The sequence below is a fragment of the Neomonachus schauinslandi genome, chromosome 3 (assembly GCF_002201575.2).
Source record: "Neomonachus schauinslandi chromosome 3, ASM220157v2, whole genome shotgun sequence".
NCBI lineage: Eukaryota > Metazoa > Chordata > Mammalia > Carnivora > Phocidae > Neomonachus > Neomonachus schauinslandi.
Window position 1 is genome coordinate 132,303,472 of NC_058405.1, and position 13,136 is coordinate 132,316,607.

The following is a 13,136-nucleotide window of genomic DNA, read 5'->3' on the forward strand; positions in this document are numbered from 1 at the left end:
GAAAAGTGAATGCATAGTCCTAGAAAAATCTTGAAAGGATATTAAGAAAAAAAATACTAATCAACTTTGTTTTTAAGAGGCTGACTTCATCTTCCTCCTTGGTAGACTAGTTTCCCCAGGGGTGTCCCAGGATAAGAAAGGCCCTTTTCCTATTGGAAGCTTTGGCAATAATAATATCCTGACTGATAGAACCACAGAGTGGGCCACATATCTTAACAAGAATAGTGAATGGTCACCATGCATTCATTCATTATTTGTTAAGTGTGTGCCAAGTCCTGAGCTATAAAATAGTTTTAGGGGAAGTTATTACCACTTCCCTAACTAGTAAGGAGAAAATTCCACGTAGACAATTTATAACTCCACTGTCTTGCACAGGCACTAATTTAACTCAGAGATGTTTTCTTTGTAGCAATTTTGCAATTTTGAAGAAGATTGTTCATGACATAACATGGCAACTGGGAAAATTTGTAGCTTTCCTTTCATCTTAGAAAGGAAGATCTGAATTACATGCACCCCAGGAGAAAATCTCTCTTTCTGGTTGTGTGTGTGTTTTACAAAAGCCCACCGAATTCCTTAGTCCTTCCTGAAGTTAGGGCGAGGTGAAAACTTATAAGAATGTCTCAGTAACAGAACAAGCATCATAGTGAAGGCCGTGGCCTAGGCTTTGAGATTTTGAATCAAAAGACCTGAGTTCTAGCCCTGGCTCTGAAGGGAGACCGGCAGAGGGGCCCATGCTCCTGGGCTCAGACCCCTTAGCTATAAAAGGAAGGGGCCAAACCCCAGAGATTTATCATCCTCCATGCCACGACTTAAATTTGAAAATCTGAACTCCTAAGGCATAATATCTTCCCTCCTATTCCCTGTCAAGATTCTGAGCATCCCCAAAATAGCCTGTTCCTCAAGGTATATCAGGATCAGGTGGTTTACAACACATTAAGAAGATTCTTCCATAGATAGCATTTTTAAGGTAGTGCAGATTCTTGCAGACTCTGCCAGTGTGGTTCTTATTGGTAAGGAAAGATTGAATATGGTCTAGTATAGCGGCTCTCAAGCCTAGCTGTACGTTAGAACCATCCAAGGAGTTGTTGTTGTTGTTGTTTTAATGTCAATGCCTTAGTCCTGATCTGGGCACCAGTATTTCTAAAATTGAACAACTGGTGTAATGTAAAGAAAATGACCTTTGGGACATTTGGAAACCCGAATTCTCCTTTGCCTCTAACTTGCTGTGTGATCTCTTAATCTCCCTATGCCTCTCTTATCTCTTTGGGGTTAGTTGTCCTTCCCAAAAATGAGATGAAATGAAGAAAAAGCTACTTTGTAAAACAAGATTTGGTAATAAAAATGAAATGGTAAGTGGAAGAGACATAGAGCCGGAAAAGACAAATCATCTCATTGGAGGCTAGTTCGTTAAGTGTCCACTGGAGTACTACACAGCATGGTCAGCCATCACTGAGGAGAAAGATTATCCAGCTGACAGCTAGGCTACTGTCACCCCCATCTGCTCTGAGAATTTTGGTCATAGAAATTATGTACCTCCCTTTATGCACAGAGTTGACAGAGCTCTGTAAGTTAATTGCATAACTCTAATTCCGTTTCATGTCCCAGAGATATATCTAGTAACCCCATATGGGACTGGCCATCTGTAAATCTAGAACACTGAACACCGTTTGCTTCAAGGGGATGTCTTACTTGGCAAGTGACCCTGGGAATGCCTCATCCACAAAATGGCAATCAGATCAGCAGTCTTATTCCTGCCTGCTGAGGGCCCACAGGGAGAGTGCATAGGACTATGGTTCTCTCAGTGTGCTCTCTCCCTTTCCTCCCAGGAACCCTTCCTACTGCCTGTCCATTCCTCAGGGGCCCAGAATCCATACTGCCCCACTAAGCAGGGGAATATTTGGGCCATATGCCCCATCCTGCCCTCCCTTGCCATTGTCCTTCCCTCATTACGATCCTGCTAGGAAATGGATCAGAATGGCACATCTGTAATGGGAGATAAAAAATGAAACCCTAAGTGTTAGGGGACAGTATAGAGGAAGAGCATCTGTAGCCAAAATAGCTATAATTCAGTAAGTCAATCAGACTGAGGAAATAGTTTCCTTCTTCATCTCTGAGACCCTAGGAGGAAACAAAAGGCCTTGTTTGTAACTTGAAATGGTGCTTGAATTAGGGTTGCCCGATACAAAAACAACAAATAAATACAGAACACCCAGCTAGATTTGAATTTCAAATGAACAACCGATCATTTTTTAATACAAGTATGTCCTGAATATTGCACAGGATTTTATTAGATTAAAAAAAGTACTGGTTGTTTATCTGAAATTCAAATTTAATTGGGTGTTACGTATTTGATCTGGCAATTCTAGCATGGATCTACCTGCATGTTCAATAAAGAGAATTGAAATATGAAATTTCCAAACCAGTTGTTTGAAGTTATGTAACGAAGCCAGCAACTGAATTCAGCTGTTTGTTTCTCACCAAGGGCTTAGCAGTTGTGCCCCCGCACAGGGTGGTGATTTGGGGTTGGGGAGCCAAGAGTATTCCTGTCCCGCTGCTGCCCACTGAGATGCCATTTACATGTCTTCCGTTTTGCAACAGATTTTTTTTTTAAGATTTTATTTATTTATTTGACAGAGACACAGCGAGAGAGGGAACACAAGCAGGGGGAGCGGGAGAGGGAGAAGCAGACTCCCCGCGGAGCAGGGAGCCTGATGCGGGGCTCGATCCCAGCACCCTGGGACCATGACCTGAGCCGAAGGCAGACGCTTAACGACTGAGCCACCCAGGCGCCCCACATTTTGCAACAGATTTATCTCCAGTTTATTTTAAGGTTCTGGGACAAAACTCCGAAGAAAGTGATGTGTTCAGATCTCAAATATGAAATCAGAAGGCGCAAGGGGAGGGCGCCTGGGTGGCTCAGTTGGCTAAGCGACTGCCTTCGGCTCAGGTCATGATCCTGGAGTCCCAGGATCAAGTCCCACATCGGGCTCCCTGCTCTGTGGGGGGTCTGCTTCTCCCTCTGACCCTCCCCCCTCTCATGTGCTCTCTCTCTCTCTCATTCTCTCTCTCAAATAAATAGATAAAATCTTAAAAAAAAAAAAAAAAAAAAAAGAAGGCGCAAGGGGAGAAGAAGGTGCAGTGATTCTTGAAAGGGAAAGAGACCTATGTTAAATGGTATCCATGACATAATATACTTTCAAAAAGTGTTATGACGAGGTGGTCCCCAGAGGATTACAAACTGGAGCATTGGCGTGGCTTATAAACATTTATGTGAAGTAGAAATAGGCCAGTTTCAGAATCTGAACATCATTGTCTTCAAATGACTCCTATACTAATATTTATCTTCAAACTTGAATTGCCCATTTTGTCTGTATAGTCAAATGAACTAGGTAATCGCCAGATAACCCTATTGTTTTTTAGCTCTTAGATGCAAACTATTGGCTCAGAAGCCAAAGACAGGTTCCAGCTTCCACTCTGCCACTTTGAGATTTAGCTTTCTTAGCTATGCTTTCTTTATCTACCAAAAGAAAGAATAATTTTGCCCTGCATGCCTCATTGATTTCTTTTAAATTTTAAAGGAAAAAAATTCATGATAAATTCTCAGTGTGCACACCTATTTAGATTTAATCAATGTGCTATATGCTGTTTTGTCTTTTTCTTCTTTTTCTGAATTTTGAATTTTCATCTATCGACAGCATACCTTAAATTTGTCTTTGTTGGTGCCTTCATGGGATGATATCGTGTTCATACTCAGAGTTAACTTCTCCCCAATTATTAAATATTTGTCATGTTTCTAGCTTTTTTCCATAAAATTGATAAAATTGTTATCATAATCCATCTTCATATAAATTGTCTTTTTCTCTCCTCTGGTTTCCTTCACTGGGACATGTTTCTTGGAACAAGTTTGATTAGCTTTTGTTATTTATTGTCAAGTTGCACTTCAGGCGAGGTGGAGCCTATGGACTCCTTTGTGTATGTGGGTCCACTCCCACATTGTCTTTTGATCTTTAATTTATCCTAATTAATAGAAAAGTAGTTGTAGTTGTTTTAGTTGAAGCTCTTTGTGAGGATGGCTAAGCATTTTTCAATATCTCATTTCATTAATTGTATTTCAGCATGTATGAATGTGTCTCCATCTTTCTCTTGTCTCAGTCTTTCCACATTATGGATGGTAGACTTTTGTGTGTATATATTTTTAAATTTGTTTTTATCTTTCTGATGCACTTCCTTTCATCTTAGTTTTGTTACTGTCCATCATATAGAATATTTTACTTTATTGTTTGTATTATAATTGAGCCCATCCTTGTCACTTATATCTTCTTCCATAGTTAAGATAATCCATTTCATTCCCCTTTAAGGTTTTTATAGGAATATTTAAAATGTTTAACTATATAACACATCTGGAATTTATTGTGGCCTGTGAGAATCAAAAAGCATATTGAGAAAAGTAAACAATTTAGAATTTTTTTTTAAAACTAACTTGAGTCCAGCAACACTAACTTATGACAAGTCACTTAACCTCTTAAGACCCTGTGCCCTCTATTAGACTGAAGACAGGGACCTTGTCTTATTTTTCTTTGTTTTCCCCCACAATATCCAGGAAAGTACCTTACATATAGGATAAATTTTATCAGGTCTATATTCAGGTCATACTTTTTGCATAATTATTACTATCAAATTGTTCCAACAGCATTTATTAAATAATGATTCATTTCTCAAATATTTATTTGGTTACTTATTATTGATCACATATCAGGGATACTCAGACTTGGCAAAACACCTGGAAGTTATGGCCTTCTGCAAAACATCATGAAACATGGAGATATTTAAGTTAAAATAATGAAAATTAAAACTTGATGCTAAATCAGACACCAACTTACACTAGATTCTAGTATAGTACAGATACCATCAGATGCCAAGAGTTTTTTTTTAATTTGTGGGAGAAATGTTAAAATTGAGAAAATTCTACCCAATAACTTAATTCCTTCTAAGAATCAGGAAAAGAACACCCACCCATGGAACAGGTAGTTCATCGAGAGCAAAAGTTGAAAACCACATCTTAATATTAAGCATACCCAGTTGAGAACATAAATAAAAGCTTCTGATCAAATGTAAACACTACATGAAGTCCAGCTGAACTGGGCTGAACTCCAGCTGAACTCAGAAACTATTTAAGATCAGCCTTTTGAGTTTCCAGCGTTGGAATTCCCATAATATTAGGAAGTCTAAGGGAGAATAGATGTCAGATCTCTAGTGTGTGTTCACACCAGCAACCTTAATTCCAGGCACTTCTGTTCATTAATCTATAAATCAGAGGAGATGACACAAGGCACCTTGTGTCCTACCATATCATAGCATATGGACTTCACAAAGCAAGCAGGAGGTATGTTGGAACTCTCAGAAAGAACCCATTTCCATTCTGGATTCGTTGTAGTCTGAAGACAATGCCATCTCGAGAGCTGGAGTCCTGCCTTCTGCACAGACTTCCTGAAGATGTGGACAGGGATATCTTTAAAGGCTACTGGAGCCCTCTGCAAGCAACTTCATTGTGCTGTGCTAATTATTTGTATGTTTTCACAGAGCTTACTTTTACTTAGACCTTAGCTTACAAAAACAGTTCCTTGTTAAGAAAGACAATATGCTGTAGTTTTAAAAAGAACACTTCTAGAACAGGAGGTAAGAATCTAGGGTTGCATCCTCACTCTGCCACTTCATCTGGGATGAGTCGTTCAACATTTGTGGGCCTCAGTTTTCTTTTCAAAAAAAAAATGGGTATTTAGAATAAATGGTTCCTAAAGTCCTATATAGTTCTAATAGTCTTGTTCAACATAGATATTTCCAGTTCAAGTGAAGATGCAAAACTTCATACTTAGGAAACTGATAATTTGCTATTCATAATGGCCCTTGCTGAGTTATTCTTCACTTAGAAAATTCCCCGAGAATTTCCCTAAATAGTAGGAACCTCTAGTGAAGTCAAGTTCTGATTCCAAGTACAAATCTCCAACTCTGTTTTATGAATATGCTATACACTCGGTAGAGGAAAGTGATATCTCTTCTCTGGACTGTGACATTCATGAACAATATTCTGTGGCAGCTCTGGGGGGTGTGTGTGTGTATGTTGGCAAGAAGTTAGAACTGCTAAATCCTGATTCAGATATAGTGCCAAAAGGACAGCAGATTCCACGAAAGTCATCTGCTTAGAAGGGAAATAAATCATGACTTCATTGGACACGTGGTTTCTTAATCTCCAGTTCATTCTTGGTCCAAGGTTCTGAAATCAGGGCTAACACGGAGAGGCTGCTTTGTGAAATCATGCAATTATCTTTTCCCCTTCTCCTTTACACTATCTCCAGAGATTGCATGGATCAATGGTACTGTTCAAAGCATTTCAGTAAATACTAGTTCAAGCCATTTTCCCTCCAAAATGTATCCCACCAAAAGGTTTGCTTCTCATCTACCCAAGAGTGTGTGTGCTCCAGATGTCTTTGAACCCTCACTGTAGGATGTGGTGTAAACTATCCCGGATAGCCTTCATTGTCCTGAGTTATCCCACTAAGCTACTACGCCACACTCTACAAAGGCTGACCACCAACCTCTACTTCACCAGCATGGACGAACCAATTTGTTTTCTGTCACTCTTGACAGCTGATTTGGATAAGAGCAACAAAGCAAAGTTCTAGCGGCCCTTGTTTACACTTGGCAATTCCTATGTGTGTATTTGTGTTTTAGGATGACATTTCTGCCAATATTAGCAGAGCTCCAACATACCCGTTAAAATGGGACACGGTTTCCACTTAGTGCATTTATGTGAAGAGCAGTTTTTTACCTGATTTCCACAACACCTCAGATGGTTTACAGTAAAGTTTTGCTATCTTGTTGCAGTTTCAGAAAATGGTCTTATACAGAAGCAGCGAACACCTCGCCGAAGATGTCAGCAGCCCAAAATGTTGAGTAGCCCTGAGGACACCATGTACTATAACCAGTTAAATGTGAGTTCAAAGTGGCCATAAAGCTGTTTCACTGGCTTTGTTTCCAGTTAATAATTCTGTTATTAATACCTGTTCCAGCCCCTCCAGCCCCACCCCCACTCTCTTATGCTCTCTTCTCGAACATGTGCTTAGGCTCTTTATCTGTTGCTTTCATGTCAGGATGTCTGCCTTCACGGTGAATAATTGATGTGGTTTATCAAAGACGAGCAAGATGCATGCTTCATCAGGCTCACTTGAGCCCTTTGATCAAAAAAATTATGCTGTGACTTCTGATATTATCAGCATCTGCTTGCATTCAACACAAAATCACTTTGAATTAAAAATTAACGACTTGCTGCTTTGCTTTGACTGTGTGTTCTTGGCCCTCTCCACAGGGAACTCTAGAATATCAAGGGAGCAAGAGGAAGCCAAGAAAACTTGGGTAAATATCTGTCTTCTTAGTTCTAAGCAACTGTAAACAGAAGGGGTCCTTTGTGATATTACAGAAAATGCAAAACTTTCCAGAGAAGCTTCTAAAAATATGCAAATGGGGATATCACCACTATTATTGACATTGGAAACTACTTTTCACAGTAGCAGCTACATAAAACTTGAATCTTTTCTGTCCAAAAAGGCTGAAATTGCCACCTAAAGGCAAATGTTATTTTTCACAATTATGCCAGGAAATTGTGGTTTCCCTCATAATTGCGGACGTAGCAGATTATATAAAACTCTCCCACAAGTAAAAGCATTCCACGCAGTGCAAATAGGCCGCTTCCCACATCACCCTACCCCTGGGCCTTAAAAGTACACAAAGGGAAATCTCCCCCAGTGGTTAGACAGAGGACACTAGGGAGTTTGTGGCTCATTTGATTGTTAGTATCCCGATCGAGAATATCGTGACATATGTAACTGGTGCTAGTTTGAGAACTGGAGGAGGACAGGAGGGAACTTTCTCTTCTAGAGGGAACCAAACAAGGACAGACAAGTCAATTCAGGCAGACAAGTTGTAATATGATCACAACTTCCAGACACCACTACATTGGGCCCGTTATCAGCCCGTGACCCTGAGGTGAAAGGCTTTGCAGATCAGACCTCAGTTCCTGTGTTCTGGGAGACCCTGAGCTACCTACCTGCCATTGAGGGGACCCAACCCTTTTCTCAGCACTCACGCAACTTTAGCTGCTCCAGGGATGACTGCGGCCTTTGTCCTCTTTTTCTGCTGAAAACTCTTTTCTTTGTTGCAGCCAAATCAAAGTGCTTGATGGGGAAGATGAATATTACAAATCCTTGTCACCTGTGGACTCTATTCCCGAGGAAGACAACCCATCCTGCCCTTTCTTTTCTTCCTCATCCTCAAAAGGAACATCTTTTGCTCAGTACTGAAGTGTACTTCCTGCCCCCCAAGTCTGTTGAGGGTAAGAACAATCGTGGTAATTGACTGTCATTTAATAAGAAAGTACTGCGATGGGGTCATCTTCTTTGGACACATGGTCTGGGTCTGAGACTTACTGAATAATTTTCAGATTCCTAACCATGTTCTCATATCTCCGTTGCCCTCCCCATATCTGCAGTGCAGCCTAAGCTGGGCAATTTTCATTTTCTCATCTCATGGGTACCTGTGGGATACTGAGCACACCTCCAGTACAGCAATAGGCATCATTCATGCCCTCAGAATCTAGGAGGGTAACAGATAGTCTCACCATAAGCCAATCGTGAATGCTGATGGTATTTATTTTTCCTGCCATGTCAGTCCTTGCAAAATCTGCCCCTGTGAAAATTCAGTCCTCCCTTTCCACCTTACATTCTTCCCCCTGCATTCCCCTCCTCCTTTGAGAGACCCTTCAGGCCTTTCTCCAGAGTCAGAATTCCACTGCCAAGGGTCCCCATCCTGAAGAAGCACACTACCCAAGGTCTCCTAGGGCAGGATAATTTTTTGTGTTTAGGGGGAGAGGCCTAAATCCTTCTGTAAGGCAGATGAACTCCTCTTTTGCTAGTTATTATGCTGATAAAGGCCTTGCCCCTTTACTCCCATCACCTTAGCAGTAAAAACAAAGGAATTAGAGGGAAAGAAAATTTGGACCTGTCATAGTCTATGTCACATGGTTAGTAAATTCCCATTCTCTGGTCAGTGATGTCCACTAGGCTGTGAGTGATTGTAGGGAAAGGATCTTGTTTTGTGCCTATTTTTGTGGGCAGAGCCTAGGTCAGTGCCTGTCACAGAATGGACATCCCGTAAATGCCCTTAAGTGAATGGAGGGACTTCACTTATTTACACTAACATATGTGACAGGAAAGTATATTTCAATTCTGTGTGCTACATGATTAATCACTTTTCTTACACCATAAGCTCTGATTTTTCACCCCAGGTTGGGCTAGTCCTATTATAATAATATTATACCATATATTATAATACTCAGTATGATTCAATACAACAAACATCTTTTGAGCAACTACTCCTTGCAAAACAATGTGTGGGATTGCTGTATGACATAAAAAAAAAAAATCCTACAAGACCTTTTCTCTAGAACAGATGTTCTCAGCATTTTTTACTTTAAAATACTTGGCAGATTGTACATGTGGGAGTACCCAGATTTTGGGGAAAAAATAACTGGAAGAAATAGAAAAAAAAATGTTATCAGAGTTACAGAGGGGAAAATTTTAATATACATTTTACAAAGATAAAATAATGAAATGAGGCATCTAAAGATCTCAGAAATGTATTTTTAAAGAAAAAGAAATAGGAAAAGCCAATTATTTAATAGTTAAACTTTACTTTTTAAAAAAATGAGCCTTGATTTTTTTTCTAACACATTCACCCCAAAGGTAATGTTTATTAAGGTATACAAGCAGAAGAAACACAAATGACCTTTATTATTTAAAAAATATCTAGTATATGTAGCTTTTTAACATAATTTAAATATAAGTATTTTTTTTTTGTATTTTTTTTTATTTTTTATTTTTTTAAAGATTTTATTTATTTATTTGAGAGAGAGAGAATGAGAGACAGAGAGCATGAGAGGGAGGAGGGTCAGAGGGAGAAGCAGACTCCCCGCCAAGCACGGAGCCCGATGCGGGACTCGATCCCGGGACTCCGGGATCATGACCTGAGCCTTAAGGCAGTCGCTTAACCAACTGAGCCACCCAGGCGCCCCTAAATATAAGTATTTTTGTGTTGAATTATAGGATAGGTGTACAACATAGTGATTCGACAGTTCTGTGCATCATGTGGTGCTCACCACTCTAAGTGTAGTTCCCATCTATCTCCATACAATATACTTGACTGCATTCCCTGTGCTTCACTTTTCATCTCTGTGACTTAGTATATAAAACTGGAAGTCTGGGCCGCCTGGGTGGCTCAGGCGGTTAAGCATCTGACTCTTGATTTTGGCTCAGGGTTGTGACACCGAGCCCCACTCTGGGCTCCACACTGGGCATGGAGCCTGCTTAAGATTCTCTCTCCCTCTGCCCCTCCCCCCACGCCATAAATCAATCAATCAATCAATCAATCTAGAAGTTTGTTGTCTCTTAATCCCCATCACCTATTTCACCCATCCTCCCGCCTCACTCCCCTCTGGTAACCATCAGTTTTTTCCCTGTATTTATGAGTCTGTTTCTGGTTTCTGTTTGTATGTTTGTTTGTCCATTTGTTCATTTGTTTTGTTTTTTAGATTCTACATGTAAGTGAAATCGTACAATATCTGTCTTTCTCTGACTTATTTCACATAGCATAATACCCCTCTAGGTCCTTCCATGTTGTCACAAATGGCAAGATCTCATTAGTTTTTATGGGAATAATTATGAAATTATAATTTAGAAGCTCTGCAGTAGGGGTGCCTGGGTGGCTCAGTCATTAAGGGTCTGCCTTCAGCTCAGGTCATGGTCCCAAGGTATTGGGATCGAGCCGCGCATCGGGATCCCTGCTCAGCGAGAAGCCTGCTTCTCCCTCTCCCACTCCCTCTGCTGTGTTCCTCTCTCACTGTGTCTCTCTCTGTCAAATAAATAAAATCTTTTAAAAAAAAAAAGAAGCTCTGCAATAATTAGTCATTGCCACAGCTAGAACTCCTAACTACTTTAGAAATGGGGTTCACTATCAGCTACACCATCTACAGATTGTAGATGTTATTCTTAAACTAGTCATAATGCCACAAACTCAAGAAGCAATTCTTAAATATATGAGAATGATGCAACCTGGAATCTCATAAATGCCCTGTTAGATTTATCAAAGTAATAAGCACACGGCAAAAACAAGACAAAAAATCAGAGAGTCCAGAGGGTTTATAATGGAAATCAATCTTCTTCTCCCTGTCCCTACCTTAGTCCCTCCCCTCTGAAGCAACCATTTTTTATTATTTCTAATTCTAATTCTTTTAATGGTTTCCATCATGTCTGTGAATAATTTACTTCCCTCTTCTTGGTTTATCATTTTCAAAAATATTTACTCTCCCCCTCTATGAAAGATGTGCATTTATTTCAATTCTGTCTCCCCTCTCTTACTTCTTCCAGTGCTTACAATTTGATGTTTAAGTTTTTGTTGATTACCTTTTAAACCTTAAATTATATAATTAAACCCTATTTTTGTGTGTCATTGACTTTAGATAGTATCTCTGCGAGAATACCTGACATGAAGAAAACCAACAAGCTGAAAAATACTGTCAAGACAAAATAACTGACCTTGGACAAAATAGAAATCATTCCGGGAATAGAACAGTTTTTAAAAGCTTCACTGGAAACCATTGGTGTTCATGTTGTGAGCTGCTGGCTTTTCTTCCATTTTGGTTCATCTGCAGACATGCCTCCATCCACTTTAACTTTCTTTATTTTTAAATGTCATGCAAATACAGAAAAGGGCACAAATCAGAGGACTCAACTCATTAAGTTATCAGAAAGTGAATGTCTATATAACTGCCCCTACAGTCAAGTTATCTATGTAACCACTCCTACAGTCTGATATGTTATTAGAAAGTGAGTATATATAAACCTTCTGTGGGTCGAGTGGAACGTTGTCAGCACACTAGAAGTCTCCCTCTTGTCCATTCCCAATCACCCACCTCTCCAAAGACAAGCACTCTCCAAAGACAAGACTCTTGTGGTAAATACTTCCTTGGTTTTCTTTATAATTTTACCACTTACAAACATCCCTAAACACTATAGTTAAATTTTGCCTCTTATAGTTAGGTTCTGGGAACTTTATATAAATGGAATCATGTAGCATGTAATCTTTTGGGTTTTGTTTCTTTTATTTGGTGTTATATTTGTGAGATTAATCTATGTTGTAGAATGTAAACATAGCTCATTCATTTTCAAAACTATGTAACATTCCAGTATACGAATATGGCATAATTGACTTAGCCGTTCTGCTTTTGATAGACAAATATGAATTATTTCCAGTTTAGGGCTATTCTGGACATTGCTACTATGAACATTGTTGTGTGTCTCTTGGTGTCTATTTGCATGCATTTCTGTTGGCTATATACGTAGGATTAGGATGGCAGAGTTCTAAGGTACCCATATCTGCACTTCAGTAGGTAATACCAAACTGTTTTCCTAAGTGATTTTACCAATTTACAGTCACACCTGTGACATAAAAGAGCTTCCATTGTTCTGTATTCTCTCCAATTCTTGTTATTATCGGTCTCCTTCATGTGGGCACTCTGATGGGTATATATTAGAATCTCACTGTTGATTGATAGCTTACATATCTCTGATTAATAATGATATTGAGCACATTTTCATACTTTAGTGGCCTAAAATTTTAGATACCTTCTTTTGTGATATGCCCATTTTTATTTGGGTTAACTACATATTTTCTTTTGATTTGAAGAAGTGTATTATATACTGTTAGTTATATGTGTTGCAAATATTTTCTCCACTAGGTGGTTTGTCCTTTCATTCCCTTAAGGTATCTTTTGATTAAAAAAAAAAGTTTGTAATGTTAACATAATACAACTTATCGGTGTTTTTCTGTTTGATTAGTACTTTTTTATAGCCTATTAAGAAATCTTATCCAGCCCCAGGGTCATAAAGGTATTTACTTTTAGGATTTTCTGGAGTCATTATTGTCTTGCCTTTCACATTTAGATCTTCAACCCACCCAGAATCAATTTTGTGAATGCTATGTGGTAAGGGCCAGTTTTCATGTTTTCTAATAATGGATATTCAGCTGTC

At 39.3% G+C, this 13,136-nt stretch overlaps 1 protein-coding gene across 1 annotated transcript in view; it reads left to right on the top strand.

Moving 5' to 3' along the window:
* Positions 1-8,373, top strand: part of MYO3B (myosin IIIB) — a 389,493-nt gene extending 381,120 nt beyond the window's left edge. The window contains exons 32-34 of the mRNA XM_044913613.1: positions 6,883-6,989; positions 7,364-7,410; positions 8,216-8,373. Of these exons, the coding sequence (XP_044769548.1) occupies positions 6,883-6,989; positions 7,364-7,410; positions 8,216-8,354 (293 nt within the window). The 3' untranslated portion in view covers positions 8,355-8,373. The remainder of the gene's footprint in view (positions 1-6,882; positions 6,990-7,363; positions 7,411-8,215) is intronic.
* The last annotated feature ends 4,763 nt before the right edge of the window (positions 8,374-13,136 follow it).